At 44.2% G+C, this 20,477-nt stretch overlaps 1 protein-coding gene across 9 annotated transcripts in view; it reads left to right on the top strand.

Moving 5' to 3' along the window:
* The window catches only part of ERI3 (ERI1 exoribonuclease family member 3), a 131,039-nt gene that overhangs the window by 15,198 nt on the left and 95,364 nt on the right, over positions 1–20,477 (top strand). For all 9 annotated transcript variants that reach the window (XR_001523100.1, XR_004498484.1, XR_004498483.1 and 6 more), the window contains exons 3-5: positions 8,328–8,444; positions 14,581–14,640; positions 16,832–16,923. Coding sequence is in view for 6 of the 9 variants with exons in the window: in XM_015636135.2 (XP_015491621.1) it covers positions 8,328–8,444; positions 14,581–14,640; positions 16,832–16,923 (269 nt within the window). In the remaining 3 variants the exon portion in view is untranslated. The remainder of the gene's footprint in view (positions 1–8,327; positions 8,445–14,580; positions 14,641–16,831; positions 16,924–20,477) is intronic.

Here is a 20,477-nt window from a genome sequence, read left to right as displayed (position 1 = left end):
CTGATGAGCTAGAGAACATGAATTTGAGTTATTGAACCCAAATCTCCTGGAGAGCACAACCATGAGACCACCAGGCAAGACATCTGATGTATGAAAAAAAAATTCAAAGCAGTTTCTTATTTAAAGATATAAACCCAGCATTATTAAAAGTCTGAGATACCAAGGCACTCCGGTGGCCAATGGCTGCAGTCCTAACCTGACCTAACCTGCTCAGCTTTTGGCTGGTTATTGACAGGCTGGTGAGATGACTACTTTAAAGCAATCAGTCATGTTTTGCTTTCCCTCACAATGTGTGGAGACCCCACATCAGTTATGCATCCCAGAGTACAATTCCCTACCTGTGCTGTTTGAACACTGTATCCTTAGCTGTGCAAACATTACACATCGTTTAGGTGACAAGTTGCAAAGTTAAGTAGACTTGTTGTTACAGCAGAAAGTAGTTGGGCATCAGTCACCCTGAACAGAAAAGATCCAGGCTAGCTCAGGAATGTGCAAGTCTGCTGGATTGTTTGCCTGTCTATAAAGCTGCTGTTGAGGGCTACATGTGCTTCTGGAAATACTCCCATCATGTGCATTTCTGAACTGAAGGGGATGGGTGTCACAGGTTTGTAATTTGCTGTGCTTGTCCTGCCATGTGCGTTGTCCTGTGTGGTTGTCGATCATTGGTGTGTACCTGCTGCTCTTTTGCAGCCTCTGAGGTATGGGAAGTATTTTGCATCACTCCCAGCATAATGTTTTAAAACCAGGCAGTATTCTTTCATGGCATGGCACGGTATCCGTTTAGTGTTACTTGGGAATGGTTCTTTTCAGGCTGCTTTGGTTCCTGGGAAATAGTCTTTGCTGTGTTAAAGTGGTCTTGTCTTAGCTTTGAACAAAACCTTCCTGATAAACAAGCAATGCAACTCAGCTCTTTAGTGAGAAGGACACAGGACATGCTTAAATCTTGTGGGCTTTCCCCCCTTTATGCCAATCTTGCTGTGCAACCATCCCTGTGTTGTCTTTTTCGGTCTGTGCACTTGTTAGCTGGCAAAATAACTCTTCATAATGTTATTTAGTTCCTCTCTGTCAGGCAGAAATGCACTGTCATCAGCAGCTAGTTGTAATGTCTGTAAAACCCTGGGTATTCATTTACATGCACTAATGTGCCCTTTCTACCCATCCCAGATGTTTTAGTGTTGTTGGGAACATTGATCATTTGTCCTGCTCAATATCAGGTGAAGAGGTTGGGACTTGAAATGATCTGATAATTCTGCAACAGGGACTGCACAGGCTGTTTGTCTGCCATAGAGTGGAGTGGATGTGAAAAAAGATATAGTGTAGTTGCCATCTTGCAGTGGTAAGGTAATACTTGGAAATGTGTGTGTGTGCTGTTTTTAACCTGGTTTGAGTGCTAAACTTCCACCAAACTGTCAAGCTTAAATTGTTGTTGGCTGTGTCAGTAGAGATGTTCTGGGTGGTTAAATATATGTCAATAGTGCTTGAAGAAACATGGTGAAGTGTTGATTTCTGTTGGTCTATATTTCTCACCCCATATGTGAAAAGAGGAAGGAGATTCTGCCTTATTTTTGATATCTGGGTCCTGCTGGAAAGATCAAAATAGCTTAGTGGGTTTTGGCAGGGAGAGATGATGCTGGTGGTGAGAGGCAGGATCAAGCCCGGGAGGAAATGATTACTGAAAGTTTTGTTAAGGATGGCAGGACAAGGGTTGTGAGCCTGCTGTCAAGATTTCAGGTGCAATGGCAGGCAGGAAAAACTCTCAAGGACCACAATGGTAAGTTTAGGAGAAAACTGTCATTTGTGAGATGTGGATCCTCCTTTTATTGGCTCTGTATGAAGGGACTTGAGCTGATGAAGTACTTCACTTTGTATTCTGTATGCTTTAGAAGAAAAAAAAAAGATACTATTTCAAGAGAGTGAAGAAGAGAATCAGTGAGTGTGACCAGGGGTCTGCAAAACACAGCTGTGAGTGCAGGCAGGATGGCATCGGGTTTGTGTTTAGTGCAGTGATGAGAGGTGTATATAAGATGAGGTCTTTCTTGCAAAAATGAGAAAGGCAATGTTCTGGCCTGTGTCTGCTGTGGGTAGGAAGAGTGGTTGGGAATCTAAACAACAGCAGGGGGAAATTCAGATTAGACATTAGGAAAAACTTTGCAATGATAAGACTAATGAAACAGGAGGATAGAGTGAGTGCCTGGGGAGTGTGTGAGTCTCTCTTATTGGAGTCGGTAAAAACAGCCTAGACAAAGTCAGAAATTATTTAGGGGGTGATGATGCTGCCCTCAGGCAGGTGCATGGACTAGATGTCTCTTTTAAAGCTGAAGCTCCTGGAGGCATGTGATTAGATGGGGATTTCAGCTTCTATTAAAGAAAGAGAAATGGTCCCTCACCCTCAGAGTTGTAAGGCAGCGCTGGGAAATAAGAGCCATGTTTGATGTCAGTGCAGAACCCAAAATGCAGCTCAAAATTTATTTTTGAGGAAATCCAGCCTTTGACATTGGGCTTCAGTGCCTGAGTTTTTGGGGTAGGCAGTGTGATTGACCTGAGAGCAGGGGGAAGAAGCAGCACTGCATAGTCAATGATCGGACAGCAGAATACTTCTTCATGTCATCTTATCCCAGGGTTTCATGATCTTCCCATATTCCTTCCAGTTCTCTTGTGTTTTGTTTTTGATGTGTATTTCCCTTCATGCTTTTCTGGGATATAGTAGTTTTTTTAAATGTAGCAAGTTGTTAGGTGTGTGAATATGTGTATTTTAAGCTAGATAGTGATGGAAAAAAGAAATTTGGAGGCCAGCTGCTTCCCCAAAGACTTTTTGATAGACATAATCAGTATACAAGAGTAATTTAGCCAGGGCTGAGAGGCTCCGTGGCATGTATGCAGGCAGATATCCTTCAGAAAGCCAGCATAGCCCTGATTCAGCAGAAGTCCCGCTGTTCCACACTGGAGAGATGTTGCCTTTATGGTACTTGTTTTGGTTAGTTTAATAAAAATTTAGAAGTGGGGAAAAGACCTATGAGGTCATCTTGGTTACTGCCCCTTAGGGCCAGTACAAGGCTGCTCACTTGGAAATGGCTTTAGTTAAAATAATAATTAAGGCAGAGGATGGAAACTGGGGAGGTAGATCTGTTAGGCTAGTGCTGTCCTTACTATGTCCCTTTCGATTTTAATTGCCTTGGAAAAAAAAAAGAAAATCACAAGGCTTTAAAAGCTCTGATTCTTTCTGCTCTTCAACGCCCCCACACCCTCTCCCCGATCTTGGAGGCATCAACTCTCATCTGTCAAAGTGTAAATCAGCAATTAAAACACAAACAGCGAAATGCCAAAGATGACCCGAAGCACAAAGCAACTGACAAACAAGTCCGGACAAATCGGCGGATAATTTATAAGCATTGCCCTAAAATCTAATTATTTGGCAATTCGAATTTGCAGCCGGCCAGGGCTGTGCAATAAATTTAACCCGCCATAAATTATTTAGGAGCAGCCCATGGTGTAAATCAAAAACACGAGTGTTTGTTTAAGAAATAAGCTCCTTGTGCATAAAATCACTTTTTTTTTCTTTAAAGAGAGGGGGGAAAAAACCGTGCCTGAACCAAATGAGCTGATGCTAAAGATCTGTCCCTCCACAGACACTCCCTTACCTCTTCTGCCCTTACCTTTTTTGAAGGTGCAAGCAGTTCTTTTGGTAAGAAGTTTTATGCTTTTCCTTATCAGACAAAATCCGTTTCTCTCAACAGCCTCTGCTTGTTTTTATTGCATTTTGAACAGTCAGCTCTGATTTTTATGGGCATCTTTTATTCTTGTGTTTATTAAACTTCTTCACATGGGGGTTAGAGTAAGGGATAAATTATTCTCTGGTAGTTTTCGAACTGAATAGGCCATACAGTCTTCCTTGAATATATAACTCCATGTACTAAGGCATGCTCTGTCCACTTTGTACATAGGCATCTGGATTAAAAGGTTTTGAGAGCTGGGAAGCTCTTGCTGGGAACTTTATTCTTTCTCTATAATGATGTTAGTGGTACCCAGATCCAAAAGAATAAGCAAAAAGATTTGTCTGTGGGAATTAGGGTAATTTGAGGTGCTTTCTCCTCTGACTGGAAATTGTTTAGCAAGCATAGTTGTGTGCTCATTCATTTCTTTTACTAGCAAGAAGATCAAGACAGTTGAATTGGTGCATCCCTGCTCTGGTGTTAAAGGGAAGGGAGTTTCATGTAGGATGACTGGGTAAGGAAAGGCTGGGTTTATAGCAGTGCTTTCACGTGCCATTAAGAATTTTTCAAACCCCTCTTAGAAGAAAGTCCCTAGCCATTCCAATTACCCTGATGCTGCTTAACCCACTGGCTTGGGACAGCCAGGTTGCACAGGAGACTTCTACCTGGAACTTCTTTTTTTTTTAAACCCTTGGTTTTTCAGAAAGACTAAAATTCTGAGGAAGCTGTCACATAGATTTGCTTAAAGTACCTTGAAATCATAAATGTAGGATTGTTGTAAAGAGAGTGGACCTGATAATGGATCTGTATAAGCCTCTGGCTCTGTAGGTTCCTATTGTTACTGTGTTTGGGGGCACAGCTGAGGGGAGGGAGAGGGTGCTGATGTTTTTTTCTTTAAACGTGTTAATATTGATTTTAGAAGCTCTGTGTTCCAACAATATAAATGCAAATGTCTGTAATTGGGAGCCTTGTGCAGAATTTCTCAACAGAAAACATGTCCAACTTTTCTGACAATGAAAGGAAAATAAAAAGCTGCTTATTTATTGGTGGTGGTTTGAATCCTGGATTTCCTTTCAAGTTACTTTGCAGTGCTAAATAAAATACCTAATTGCAGTGCTCGCAAAATTCAAATGAGTACATTTGTTCCTCTGGTAGCTTGCGGCTATTTGCAGCCTCTGGACACCCTCAGCATTATTTTAGCATATCCATAACTCCTGGTTGTGCTATAAGGAAAAGCTGGCAGTGGGGGCAGAGGGAAGGCTTAGAAGCCCCAAATGCTGCTGGCACAAATCACTGCCAAAGTTGGAACATTTACTCAGTGTTGGAGTGGATATATGTGATGATCTCAAGGTAACACTTATGGATGATCAGGCTATGATAGCAGAAAGGAAGTGTCCGTGAATCTCTCCCTTAGCTCCCTCATGCTGCTTTCCTCCACATTTCCTGCCTGGGAAGAAGCAGTGAAGGTCCTTGAATGGTGGAGATGGAGCTGAGTATGTTGAGCTCACTGGGCTGCTGTGAAACGTGAGAGAGCACCCGGCTGCCTTCCTGCATCACAGTCTGTTGGGGGGTTGTGTGTATGAGTGTCTAAGTGCTCACCGTTTCATAATAATTACTAATGAAATTCTAGATCTGTAATAACATTTCAGATATCTAAACCAAACCATATGCTTGTTAAAAAAAAAAAAAGGAGAGAGAGAGAAAAAAAGTGGAAACAGATCAACTTTAAGCCATAAATTCTTGGTAATAGAGGCCTCTTTTCTCCCCCCTTTCTGTTTATGTTTGATAGATATTTTTGTTTCTGCAGGAATGTCAACTCTTAATTTCATGATGTATCATGGGCTTAAGAAAATTGAATTTAATAAAGGCAAAAGATGAATGGCACCTTTAAAGGTCCCAACACTTGTCTTTATTAGCAGGACAAACTGCAGGGTCTCCAAACACTGCTTCTCTCCAAATGAAAGTTTAAATGAAAAGTACAGCAGTGTCACAGGTTAAATTTCATTGCAGGACTGGCTAACGTTGTTAGTGAGGAGTGGGGCTGATTTCATGGGGCTGGTATCTGTTGCCTTAGATACCAGTGGAGCAAACACTGCCAGAGACTGGAAAAATCTCCGCTATAGGAAGCGTGCAGATAAACAGCCTTTTGGGAAGGGTTCTTTACCACTTGCTTCAAAAACTGACCCAATAAGCTCAAGAGAGTGGCTGTACTTTCTCCTAAGATGCTCTAGTTGCCTCTGGGGTTCCCCCCCTGCTCCTGGCCATTCACTTCCCACAGACCTACAGTAATTCTGGATATTGTTAAATTTTCCACATTTTTTAAGTATGGCTTTTTATTTCCTCCGTCTGTCTTAATCAGATCCTCCTGGAAGTGCTTTTTTGCCTTTGGTTCTGGAAGGCGAGTGACGCCTTTGTGTATCAGATCAGCAGCATGCTGTCTTTCAGTCTCGCTTTGCATTCAGCCAGTTGATGGCCCCTGAGGATGTTTGTGGTCCCTTAGGGTACATCCCAGCATTGCAACGCAGCCCTGCTATGAAATCCAGCCGGTGTGTGTCCCTCTCTGAAAGGAGAAATGTTCGTCTTGCCTTGCTGTGGGCTTGCCTGCTTCTATTCCTCTGGGTGGGATTACAGGCCTAAGGGGCTATGAGATGCCCCAGACCAATTTGAAAGATGGGATGGTGTTATCCTGAGGTTAAGCCTGGCTCTGTTATGGCAGCCTGTCTGTTGACTTCAGACTTTGCAGTCTGTTTTCCTTCTGAACAGAAGTTTGCTGCTTTCAGAGCCTATCTGGCAGCCCTTTTGAGGGGAGGATCAGCTATATCCAGCATTTCTTGCTCTCTTGGCTTTCCATGGGTCCTCCTGGGTGGCTGAAGCTGGTGAGTTTAGCTGCACCACAGCAGGCAATCTGGCTAATACTCAAATGCTTGGCATGTGTCTTCTCCTTCCTTTTGAGCCTTTGGGTCGAGTTTGTTCTCTTTCCTGGGAGAACTTGGTGACTCCCAGTGGGGTGGTATGGCTGTGGGGAAGGATGTGCCCAGCCATCTGCTCTTGCCCGTCCAGCACAGCATGCACAGGGTGTGGCACACACGTGCCCTGGTCTGGACTGTGCCCCTGCTGCACTGGGGAGCTGCTCTGCTCTGTCTCTGGGCTCTGCCCACCATGGAAATTGGGTGTTTCTCCTGGCTATGTAAATTCTCTGTTGTTTCCATTTACCCACCCAGCTTCTTGCCCTCCTGCTGCCTAGTGGGGTGGTGAAGTCATCAGCTCACATATGTAACCTCACGATAATTTCCGCCTGCAGGTCATGAGGGTTGCAACCATGATCCAAAAAAGTGTGTTAGTTCCTCTGCAGCGGCTGCATTTTTCACATGCTAATTTTACTCACAGGAGTTGGATTTTTTTTTCATTTTTTATTATTTCTTATTTGTCTCTTCCAGATGTTTTCAGGCAGTTTTTTTTGTTGTTAAACTAATTCCGTTCATGTTTTAAAAATTTATGAAAGCACTAATAAAAATGTCAAAGTGGTAAAAATGTTAGCTTTTGCTCTGCTTTGATTAAATTTTGCAAACTGTTTTTGAATATTAAAAAGCAATATTTTTTTTATTCTCTCTCCCTCTCTCTGTTTTTCTCCAGAAGTGATTTGAGAGGCTTGTTGCATGGATATCACTCAGCAGGCTCATTTGCACTCCAGAACCTCGGTGTCATGGATCTCTATTAAATAACATAGACAAATTATTCTTTAAAGACACCAAACAAATTGTCACTTCTCCTCTTACATTAAACTGGAAGGAAGAAAGGGAGTGCAGAAGAAGGGGGGTGAACACAAAGGATTTTATCGCTTTTATTCAGTGGGCGGCTTTTTTAATTTCATGTATATTTTTTAATAATTGAGAAATCCATCGCAACAGGATTTGTTTAAACTTTTTATTAACAGGTCCATGTAAATTTTTGATTGCTGATTATTCAAATAATTGAACATTCTTCTGATGAAGGAACGTTTTTATTTCCCTATCAGCATAAATTGGCTACAAAGAGGAAAATTAAGTGGAGCTAGCTACTGTGCTATATCCCATAGGGATGGATTTGGGGGGAGCTTTCAGCTCCTCTTCTCAGTCTGTTGGAGGAGGGCAGTCCTCCTCAGCCTCTCCAGAGAAGGAGGTGCAGTAGTCCCTGTTGTCTGTCTGATGGTGTCCTTAAAAGGATGGTGGGCTGGAAAGGTTGAGACTGGTCTTGGGGAGGGTACAGAACCTGCGATGTCCCTGCTAAACAGCTGTGCGTCCATTGGGAATACAGCTTCGTATCCTCTGGGAGCAAATGGGAGTGGTGTGAGACCACCTTCCTCAGGTTCAGCTTAGGCAGTGATGTGTGCAGCTGCAGTGCTGAGCAGGGAGACCTCACAGAGCCTGTCCCGGCTGTGATGAACATCAACACTATCCTCGTCTGTTCTGACGGTGTTGGATGTGCTCTGTGCAGCACCACCTTCCCACTTCTGCAGAGCTTTGTGTTGAGTTTACTTTTGTTTGGGACTATCAGACCACCTTGCTAGATGGGATAATTTCCAGCTTAATTTCTTGTTTATTTGAAATGAACAACTGCTTTTCTTTTTGCCCTATTCAGGAAATCATCGAATTCCCTATCCTGAAGCTGAATGGCAGGACGATGGAGATCGAATCCACCTTTCACATGTATGTTCAGCCTGTGGTGCATCCCCAGCTTACGCCCTTCTGTACAGAGGTAAAGTGCAAAGGTTCCCTGGTGCTCCAAGAGTCTCTCTGGGAAGCAGGTTTCCATTGCACCAGAGACTTGGGTCACCTCTTCATGGTGCAGCTGCAAGGCAGCATGTCATGCCAGCCTTGAGTTAATGACAAAGAGAGTAATTTTTTGTCATTGCAGTAGTGTGTAAAGACCTCCATTTGGATTCATAACTAAGTCTAGCTATGATCTGCTAACTTAAGATAATTGTATTTACAGCTAACAAATGTCTTGATTGGGTGACCACCAAATAAATACTAGCTGATGTTCAAAATCCTGTAACCTCTTTATGAGCTCTTGCGATTTTGCTGTGTTCCTCTGTGGTGGGGAAGGTCGAAGAGAGCGTAGACTGAGGAAAGACACTGCTGTGCAGATGTGTGGTTCAGAGACACTAAATGACTCTCCTGTGGGCCTGCATGTTGGGATTTGAGAAGTCCTTCAGAGTGGTAGGATAATTCATGTCTGTATTTTTAAGACTTTCTTTTTGATGTTGTAATTGTGGGCCACTTGAAATGATTGCTGGAGAAGAGGCCTCTTTACTTGCTTACCCTCTCATTGTCTAGGACAGCTGCTCTTGAGCTGTGGCCACCTTTCCCAGATATGGAGTGAAGGTGGTAAATGTGATCCCTGAGGGTTCAAAGGAATTGAGGAGCAGACATTGGGTTTTGTTGTTGATTTGGGGTTGTTTTAATTTTTATTCAACCCAAAAAGTTAACTGTTTTTCCAAGTGTGTTTATCCTCCTTGCCATAATCATCAAAAGAAACTTTAAGTTCCTTTTGCTTTAGACTTTCTTTCCTATCAGGCCGTTGGTTCAATTTTGGCCAGATTAATGTCTACAATACTGACTGTGGGAATCAGTGTATTCAGGTTCTTCATTCTGTCCCTGTCCTGTCTAGGATCATCAACACCATGGTTGTTTTCCCCTCCCTCTATGGCTACAGGCTTAAGCCCACAGAGGGCTTGTCCCCACCTGTACTAGCCTGATGAAAAATGACTCCTCTGTGTTCGGTGGAGTCCCCTCCAGAACCAACCAGCCCCTTCCATATTTTCACATTGTAAAAACAAATACTTATTTTTATTCTCCTGTAACTCAAAACCATCTGAAGGTATTTTATTTAAACTTAAAAAAAAAGACTAAGCACCGAAAACATTATTCCCCAGAGAAGAGCTTTCAGAAAGCTATAAATGTGTGAGAACAGAGGGTTATAATGGAAATGGTTTTGCAACCTTAATGCTAGAAGGCTGGACAACTACTTTGGCTGTCCTTATCCCCATGAGACTTGCTGGACATATGCTTGTACAAATGTGATAAATCTCACAGCTTGCACCTGATCTTTGCTAAAAACAACGTCATCTTCTAGAGCTGAGCCCAAAATGTCGGCCTTGCAAGTCCCCTAAATTCTGGAGAGAAGTTGTCTCTTTAACTCCCACCAAAACTCCTTTTTCTGGAAATCTCTCTATTGCATCCTTTCCTCTGTTGCTAAAGACTTCAGCTCTGTTCTTGCACAAGAACCTGCATGACTGGCTTGGTGTGTGCTTGTGATTCAGCTTTGTGAACTGAACAGACTCTCCAGCCTGCTGCAATCTAGGGACATTCAGAAGTTCCCTGGATGATGACCTTGTGACCAACAGTCGGCCCATCTAATGCTCCTGTACTGCAGTGATAGTTTCTTGGTCTTCTCTTGCTCTCAGGGATCTGGAGCAGGTGTTCATGTCTCCCATGTGGAGCCTTGAAGAAAGCAAGGATGAGTGTGTATGTTTGTGTCTGTGTGTTTGTGGCTGTGGCTATGTGGCTGTGATGGCCAGGAGTCCAGGATGGGCACAGGTGTCACAGGTCAGCATTCTGCTGCAGGCTCTGCCACAAATGTTGGTCTGGCATCATGTCCAGAGTTGGGTGAAAATGGGCAGTACTGATGTCAGAAGGCAAAATGATGCAGGACCCCCACCTATTTATATCAATGGTACAAAAAGGCCCCACTACCAGGTTTGGCAAGTCCTCTGTTATTAACAACATGGATTAGGAAGCTGGTTTTAATCCTAGCCATGATGTTACTGGCTCCTGGTCACCCCCACATTGTACCCCTTGTTACTTAGTGCCCAGCATGGCCCCTGGCCTTCCTGGCTTGGCAGTCCCCTGGCCTGTTGCAGGGGCTGCCAAGAGGTCCAAGAGTGAGATCATGCTAAAGGTGTAACTGGGCTTTTTCCTGGGGCCTCTGTATGGGGCTGAGTTTGCAACCCTGCCCTGAGAGCCACAGGTGAACCTTACTGAACAGTGGGATGCTGCTTGGTAGGTGCAGGGATCATCCCTGTGCCACTGGTGTAGGTTCACTTGAGACCCCAGAGACACAGCCAGGATGTGCTCTTGCAGAGCTGCTGCCTGAACTGCTCCAGCACTTGTTATTGGCTTTCTGCTGGTTTATGTTTTCTGAAAAATACTCATTTTGCTAAATGCCAGAAAAGGCCTTTGCCTTGGCACCTCTACTTACAAAGGGTGAGATTTATTGGCCTCTTTGTCTACAAAGAAAGACCAGGCCTGATTATCAGATTGTACACCAGAGACAAGTGCTTAGGTAATCAGCAAACTGTCTTGAAGCAGAAATACGATGGTTTTCCAGATAAACTCTCTAGGAAAGAGAGGGTGGTGTTGACATTATGTGGGAACCTGTCTGCTGTGCTGCTGATTTCCCCTCTCCCCTCTGCCTTTGCTAAGCAGTAGAGCTGCTTGGTGTAGACTGTGTGGAAGGGTTACTGGAGTTGCTTGACATTACTCCCTGAAGTTTGGAGTATCTCTTCCATCCCTCATCCTTCTTGAAGACAACAGCACAGCATGGGAAGGGTGCCTGGGAGGGTGGAGAGCTTGTTGCCACCTTCAACAAGCTTAGCTTTTGATGTGTCTGTGCTCTCCCCTGGCTACAGGATGTTTCTCCAACTCCCGACACCAATGGCCAGGAGCTGTCTTCCAGTGCTGGTTCACTCTTAGACCTCATCTCATCCCCTTTCCCCTGACCTGCTTCTGTAAAACAACAGGTCGTGAACCTTGGTTATTGTGAGGAATGAGCTGAATGCTTAGGTGGAGAAGACAGAAAGTGTTTGCAAGTTGCTAAAAGTTGTTATTAGGTGCATAAAGCTCATTGTGCCCTTTTGGATGATGCAGATGATTTTCTGTGGTGCCCAAAAAAGTTCTTGCCAGGAGCTTAAGGAGATGTTCCCTCTACACACAAGGTGCTTGTACAGATCTTTTCATGATACTTTGCTCTCTTTTTATGACTAATTTTTATTGATTTTTTTTCCTGAAGAAATAGACAATAAAAATACAAAAAGATAAAGGCATTATAGCTTGCTTATGTTCCCAAGTACCTCATGCTTCTTTGGATAACCAGTGAAATTTTACAATTGTGCAGTTTTATGTTTTTATACTTTTTCAAAGCTGCAAGACCAGATAATGCTGCAGAGATCCAATGCACTAGGTTGGATGCAGCAGATGGGCATAACTGATAACAAAAAATATCAGAAAGGAAGAGAGAGTAGAAATCTGGTCCAGTTTGAGCACTCTGTGATATGTATTGCAATGTACCTATGGAGCAGGTACATGCCTCTGTATTCATGTGTGTGATTTCTGCAGCGTGAATCTTGTGTGCGTATACTTGGCAATGTGTCCTTGTACAGACAGGCTGGTACTTCGCTTGGCCTGGCAGAAAAGGACAGGAGTTTTGGGCAAGAATAAGCAGTGACTCTTGGTGGCACCTCTGCATCTGCCTTCATATCCCTCCCTCCTCCTGATGGGAAGTGTCTGGATGAGGCTGTTATACCCTGTCCTCCCATGACATCAGGGGTGCAGTGCTCCACAGATACAGTCTTGAGAGTGCCTGGAACAGTAGAAACCATTTGCATCAGTACTGGCTGAGATAGTGAAAGATCACCTGACATCCTCAGTACAGAAAAGACTTGGACCTCTTGGAGCAGGTTCAGAGGAGGGCCATGAAGATGAACAGAGGGATGAAACACCTCTCCTGTGAGGAAAGGCTGCGAGCTTTGGGAGCTTGTTCAGCTTGAAGAAGAGAAGGCTCCCAAGAGACCTTATTGCAACCTTTCAGTACTTAAGAGGGCCTATAAAACAGACTTTTCAGCTTGGCCCCATTGTGACAGGACAAGGAATAATGACTTTATACTAGTCAACTAAGTATACAGAAGAAGATTTTTACATTGAGGGTGGTGAAGCAGTGGCGCAGGTTGCCAGAGAGTCAACATTCAAGGTCAGGTTGGACGGGGCTGTGAGCAACCTGATCTAGTTGAAAATGTCCCTACTCACTGCAAGGGAGGTTAGAATGGATGAACTTTAAAGGTCCCTTCCAAAACAAACTGTTCTATGATTCTGTGTTCCTTTCCGAACACACCTTTCAGTCACTTCCGGAGATTTGGGTTGAACTTCTGTCTGAAAGGCAGAACCAGCAATAGGTGAGCTGTCCACCTCCGCCAGAGGAATGCATGGAGAGAAAGAGGGCAAGAAAAGCAAAAATTATGCCAGTGAGCTTTAAAAACTGCTCTAAAGAGCCATGTGTTAATTCCTCAAATTATTCTGTTTGCTTCTCAGAGTAAGTTTGTAACAGTTTGTAGCAGCTGTTAACCCAATTAAAATACAGATTAATATAAAAACAGTTTCTGAAATATGAGTGTCTGTGTCCCTCCACTTTCTTAAAATTCCACTTCATAATGGCTTGATGAACTTGAGAAACACACCTAGAGGAGCTCTGCATTCTTAAAATTAAAATACTTTCCCTGAAAGGTATGTATTGCCATTTCATGGGAGTCACTATGAGAAAATAATCTTTCCACTTACAGTTTATTCAGTGAGTCAGGTATTTGGTATTCATTAAATGTAATTACAGTTTAATCAGAGTTTAATATAATTTCTTTTTCTATCCTCCAAGTTCAGTGTTGTAAGCTAAGCAGCCAACAAAACTGAGGGATAGAAATAATTTAGCTTCCTTCAGTTGCCACATACTTAAAAAAGCAGAGCCTTGTGGTTTGTGAAAGGACTTATGTATGACTAGGTTGAGCTGGTCTGTGTGGAAGAGTTACTCCCGAGTGATGGTGGGGCCATCGGTATCTCTCAACTGGATGCTATGGCTTCCAGAGGTGTGGATGCTTCTAGGTTGTGCTTGACCTTTATTTTATGAAAACGTGTGAGATGTGTAGCTTCAGGAAAGTGCCATATGAAGTGAAATCCCATAGTGTGGACTTGTTTTAATAATGATTTTTTTAATTACTTGGGTGCATCGATGGCAAGCTACTGAACTCCGATATTCAATATGTTAAAGGACAGTTTTGTCAGTTGGAAGGCAGACAGAAAAATTATCTGTTTTCCATGTGCCTCAAGCTCTCCTGGGCAGACACAGACAGAGGCTCATGATACTGCATCTTTTAATGCATGTATTTAGCTTTGAATGGCCGAGCAGTCTAGGAGCAGTCAGTAGGAGTATCTGTTAGCAGGACCTCTTCCTAAGGAACCTCCTGGAAAAGAGACTAGAGAGGGTTCTGGAAAGAAGTGCTTTTCTTCAGATTTCATTCTGTTATTTTAAATACAATTTTGAACTGCCAAGGAATGCTGTGATGGACAATGGGATGTACACATGCTGGCTGTCCAGCTCAGGGGAGGATGACTGAGTCCACTCCAGGTCTCACCAATACTCCTCTGTTTGGTTCATCTAACACTGAAATTTTGGTGTCCTCCTAGCAGAGGAATGTCCAGACACCTTGGTAGTTACCACTGCCTGTGTACATCAAGGCAACACCTAAACTGCTGAAAGGCATGTTGAAAAAGGGCATCATGCTGGTGCATGACACTGCTCCCCAAGTGGACCCTACCATGCTGAGAATTTTGCAGTTTTGTGATGTGAGTAGGAGCACCACTACATTTCTGTGTTTGGGATGAAGCTGTGCCCTTGCCTGTGGCTGGGGAGCTGCCAGGGTCACTCTGCTATGGCTGGTTCCTCAGCAACATCCATGTGGATCACAGGAGTATGTTTTGGTTGCAGGAAGATGGACAGGAGAGTAGACCTCTCTAATGATCTTTTGAGTGCTGCTCTGGTGACTGCTTTCCATTTGTCTCTGTTTCAGCTGACTGGGATTATTCAAGGCATGGTGGATGGGCAGCCGAGCCTCCAGCAAGTGCTTGAGGTAAGCAGAATAACCTTTAGTTCTCAAACTCTGACCTCTGGTCCTGTAGTCCCCTCTTCATCTCTTTCCCTGCACCCTCCCCTTTCTGAGAATCGAACCGCGTAATTTGACTATGATTACAGCTTCATTAGAATAACATTTGCTGTCACACTGGTGACACACTGCTGAGATTATTGAACCATTGATCTGTCATCTCCAGCTGTTCATGTCAAGGGTGCTGACAAGATATCCAAACTCCTGCCAGTAGATAGGAGAAGAGGCGATTCTTTCTTGAGCCAGTTTTAAAGCACCAAGACATTACTCAAGACCACTGCTCCTGGAGATTCTGCTTTCATTTATTTTCCCTTCCCTCAGCACTTTATTAAATTATTTTTTCTACCTATTTAAATGCTCAATAATACATGTAGTATAGAAAGAAAATGCTTCTGAAATCTAATCTAAAGGATGTGTGAATGCAGATACAGCCCTAATAATACCATCTGCTTAATGTGGAATTCCTAGAGCATTTAAGGCTTAATTAGCTTGGAAGTATTTCTTCATCAATAGCTTTCATTGGCAGTCAGATAGTGAAGGAAACCTCCTCAAGCAGAGCCTGCTTGGGCTGCAGGTTGGTGTTTGATGCGTTGTCTCTGTCAGGATTTCCACTGCTGTGTTACCTAATTGTTCCTAATCAGAGTAATTGCAACAATTGCTTATCTGAGGAAATCAAATTAAAGGTGTTAAAATCCTCCATGGAGACAGCACTTGATGGGCACATCAGGGAGTTTAGAAAGGTTACAACTGCTGTCCCTAACTCCCAGCAGGCTCATGTGAGGCTTGCTGGGAGATCCTCTCAGCCAAAGGGAGGTGCTGCTTTTCTGGGGAGTTTCACTCAGAGGGTTGTTGTACAGTCAGTCACAGGAAGAAGCATCAACCCCTGGCAGGAAGGGCTGTGGCAGTGACATGAGACCGAAGATGGTGCTCTGTAGAGGTGATGTCTCTCATCCATGCAAACCCCCAGCTCTCCAGGGAGACATAGCAGTCTTGCTTGTCCATAAACATATAGATGCATGTGCCTGTTTCCCCCAGGAGAAGAGCCCTCTTTGCCTGGATGGATGAATGTAGATCACTACTGGAGTATTCCAGAATATGATTTGTTCTGATTCTATGAAAGCTTTTTAGAATATGGAAATGCTTATGTGGAATTTTTATTTGGACAGAAAAGGTGCTCATACAGCAGTATGCTTGTAGGATAAAATGAGATTCAGGTCAGGCAGCTTCTGAGGCATGCTGGTTTACTCAGGAGTAGAAGGTGTGAAGCAAGGGAAAAGAGGAGGGATTTCTGTTGCTCAAGCATTGAAAATACTGCTAGTGAGGTTCTGTAATAACAGTTGATTGCCTGCCACTCTAAGATTTTGGGCAAGTCATTTGCTAGTTTTAGCTGGAATAAGTGTCTGTGCAGGGCTTCTGTCTATGCAGGGCTTCTAGTCTAGGTTAGTTCCTTAATCCCTGAGCTGGGTTGCATCATCCAGGTTAACACAGCCCACTTCTGAAGAGGACCCAGAATATCTGTCCCTGTGGGAAGTTGATCAGGAATAGTGGATCCACTCTAAACCCACACTACCCTGAACAAGCACTTCTTCAGAACTGTAAGAAGGAGAGAGGGATCCAGCCTGGAGAGGAGGGGGATACCTGGCTTTGCTTGTTACTGCCACACAGTGCCTATGTGTACCTATCCTTTCCATTTTTCCCTCTTCCCATATCCCCCTGGTGTTATATGAATTAGAGTATATGAGAAACGCTGTAAGGGAGGGATGTCATCTCAATATACCTGTCTTTTCTCCTCACTGGAGGGGACACAAGTTATGTTCCCTACGAGCCTCTTTGGTACAGGGAGAGGAGAAATGCCAGGTAACAGCACAGTTGTATCGTCCCGTTAACGCTGCACAACTTTCATCCCTCCACAAGCAGAGCTGCTGCGGTGTCTGATAAGATCATCTCTCCTCTGGTTGCCTGATGTCTCCTATCAGAAATCTTCAAAGGTCCAAACGTGCTGTTGTTGAGATGGCAAGCAAAGAGAAGAGAGAGAGGGAGAGGTTGGATAAGATCACAATTTTCTTCTCTCTTGATTGCAAGCAGCTTATCTGAGTTTAACTGTTGTGGCTCGGCCTGTCTCTGAAAAACTCATCCCCTTTTCTTCCCTTCCTTTCAGAGGGTTGACGAGTGGATGGCAAAGGAAGGCCTCTTAGATCCCAGCGTCAAGTCGATTTTTGTGACCTGTGGAGACTGGGATTTGAAAGTGATGTGAGTATGGGAGGGAAGGGAGATTTTACTGGGCTTTATTGCTTCATGCTTGCCTGTAGTGCATATGTCTTTGTCCTTGCAAGCCTCCAACTGTTCCTAGTCATTGTTTCTTAGGGAAATTGTTGTTTGCCATGCATAGCTGGGAGAGGAGAGTTGTTTCAGAAGACAGGTGGGTGCTGGGCAGGGTGAAAGATCACTGCCTAGGATATTCCCTGTGGTGAGTAAAGCCTTTCAGAACCCCAAGAAAAGTTTAAACTGGAGCTTTGTGACATTTTGCCTTTTATCCAATATACTTTCCAAAGGGATGGATATTTCTGAGTGCATACATGGATGATCAAGTGATGATCCTTACCTGACTTCCTGCATTTAAGGCTTTTTCTGTCATTTTGGCACAGTAACTCAATATGAATCACAAAGTAATCTTTGGAACAGAGTATTAGCCAGGTCTGGCATGCTCCAGTGGTGGTCTTATCGTTAAGGTCATCTTCATCAGCTGGGTGAATATCTGGCAAGTAGCAGGTGGGGACCTGCACTAGGATCTGCAAGTGTCAGTGTATGAGCATGTTTTGTTAGAAAAATAGCTAGGCCAAAACCTAAAAATATTATTATAAGAATGGAACTAAATGTCCAGAAATTAAATTAGTTCAATCTCCAAAGTGTTTGCAGATCAGTGTCCTATAGTGCTGAATTCCCTTGGATTTGTATAATCTTGCTTCAGCTTTTCATTTCCCTGTGGTGCTGGATAGACTCCTGTTGTTATCACACCAGTAAAGCATGGGCTTGACACATCCCATCCTAAACTGACAGCCACAACTCGTTAGTAGTGTTACTTGGTTTTCAGTGTGACATTGGTTTCCCCAAGCTGGAAGCCTAAATAAACTGCACATAGTCTAGGAGCAATCAGCACCAGTTCTTCCCTGACGAGTAGTCTTTGCAGAGTGGCAGCTCCTTGCCTTTTCTTGGTGTGATTAGTGGAACAGGAGATATGGGGTCCAAAGCTCAGCACAAGCACTAGTGGAGATGAGAAATTGGCTCCAGACAGAGACAGAAGGGCGGTATTTCAACTTTTGAGTCAGAATCTGGGTCTCTGCTCAGGCTGTGTCTAGAGCTCATATATATTGCAAGTTCCTGTGTTAGTTGCTTAAATTAGGAGTGAGTTATTTTTCTTTATATATCATGTTTAAGCTTCTGTTAGAGACGAGCACAATTGCTGTATTAAACTTCTGTTTCTCATGTATTCTATTTTCTCTGTTCTTTACTCCTGTATTGCTGTTGTGAGAGTCCAGTTTACCACTTTGTTGATGGTTGTGAGAAACAGTTGTCTTTGCTCCAAGCCCATCTTTCCATCGCTTTCACAGTGGGCTGACAAGTCTCTGGTAATGACATCCTAACTTGGAGTCCATATGGAAGGAGCAACCTGGATGTGTTTGGTGGCTTCTTTTTTTTTTTTTTTTTTTTTCTTCAGAGCTCTACAGCAGGCAAGTAGAGGTAAAGATGAGCCCCATTTCTGGTGAGCCATTGGGGTTGTGAGGTGAGCTGGCTCAGAGGGACATGCTGTTCTGGAGTGGAGATAAACTATTCACCATTTTCAGTGGTCTCTCGCATGGATTGTCCCTCACTAGTCAGCTGGAAAAGAAGACTCCACTCCTGGCCATGAGGTTATCACGAGTGGTTCATTTCTCCCTCTTCCTTTTAAAATTTTTTTTTAAACCATTAACTTCAGAATTCAATCCTGAAGCATCTCCAGGGCAAAGCAGAAAATACATTCTGTGTTTCCAAACACATGGATAGCAGGAGCCTGGCTGCAGCTGCCTGGTGAGTAGCACATCACGCTGCTCCATCGCCGATTGGAGCTGCAGCGTGTAGCGTCACATCTGATTAGCACCGTGCCAGTGGATGAGGCTCGAGTGAGGACTCCCTGCCAGCTCTGACTTGTCTCATTTCCCATTACTTTTATCCGTCACCACAAATGCCGAGTCTCCCTCCTGAACTAATTAAGTTTGCATGTGTTTAGACACATTGCCAAATAGGGTTTAGCAAAGCAGAACTGAGCATCTCTTTTTAAAGAGGGAAAGCAGAGAGCTGAAACAAGGCTGCTCAGACAGGGAGATGGAGCCTCAGAGACATAGAACATCCATGAGGTATTCCAGGGAATCACCCCATGCTTCCTGCAAGACCTTCAGTGTAGCTGATGCTACCATGTTGAGACCACACACTGGTCACCAAAGGCGTTGGGGCAGTAGGAAGGGAGGTGGTGCTGTTTGTCCACATTTGGAGGAGTGTTGTTGGAAGCATTACATGGTAGAAACCTGGCTGGGTTCCAGGGGAATTGAGGACACTGAGGTGAGTGAAATGCTTCTGGGCTTAAGGAGCCAGCACTTGTGACAGGTCCACTCCTAACTCTACTCTTTCTTTTCTCAGCTTCCTTAGTAATGACAGCTGCTTGCATAGCTTGCATAGCTGCTTGCAGTCCTCTTGCCCATACATTGAGTGGTTTAGAGTTCCTGTCCTCCGTTGTCCTTAGCTTGGCTGGTAAACCATGCAGCTTTGTTCCTGGCTTCTCCAGCAGTGACCTGGACATTTAGTTTGGCTTCTGTCTGCATGTGCTGTTCTAGAGCTGAGGCATGGTGTCTTCTGAACTGATCTGTCTACTGTGAGGGCTTCCAGTAGGTACCACTGGTAGGTGCCAGGGGGGCACAGTGGGATGAGCAACCTGGATGTAGGAAAGTGGCTGTAAGAAGGAGGAATCTTCAAGCCTGTCAGTGTTGGATATAGGGATAAGGTGGGGAAATAGCTCTGCCTAAGCGAGGAGTTGCAATGTGTGTAGCACTCCTAGCTCAAACAAAGGCACCAGAGGAGCAACAATTGTCAGGGTACTGCTCTCTGCTGATGGTGTCTGGCACTACTGAGTCTGCAGGATTCAAGATGTAAACTCAGCTGCTAAAGGATCAGTAAAGCCTCTGCTTGACTCAGGGATCTTCAGGAAATGAGGTGCTGTGTGGCTACAGATTTGGTTGCTCTTGAGCACTGGAGCTTCCTTGGAAGACCACAGTGCTGTTTGTCTGTCTTCCCTCAGACAACAGGGAGCACTAGTCACAAGGAGCTGGGTGCCCAGAACGGGAAGTTCTGGGTGCCCTGCGTACCAAGCATCTGGGAAAGGCTTATGGAGATTTAGCATGAGTCAAGGTCCTCGACCATGCTGTCAAAGGCTTTGTCATGGGTGTGGTGCCCCATCAGAAGGTGCACCTGTTGGAGGGATTTGGTTGCTGCTGGAGAGAGTCCATTGTGTGAGAGGGCTCCTAAACGGAGTGCTGATCCTCTACTGGCTGTGCTTGGATCAACCTGCTTTCAGTTCTTGGTGTGTGTGAATCAGGCTGGAGTCAGGGAGACAGCAGCTCTCCTGCCAGCCCTCCCCTTCCCTCTTGTTAAGATGCAATTTCTTTAATGAGGAAAACCTCTTGAGTAGGAACATCACCTTTCTTGAAGGCTTGTCCTGACAAGGCAGTTCAAGCCGACAGAGTCGCATATCAACTTCAGCAAATATCAGTCACTCA

The sequence above is a fragment of the Parus major genome, chromosome 8 (assembly GCF_001522545.3).
Source record: "Parus major isolate Abel chromosome 8, Parus_major1.1, whole genome shotgun sequence".
NCBI classification, from domain to species: Eukaryota; Metazoa; Chordata; class Aves; order Passeriformes; family Paridae; genus Parus; species Parus major.
The sequence above is the reverse complement of the archived record's forward strand: the minus strand, read 5'-3'. Positions and strand labels throughout refer to the sequence as shown.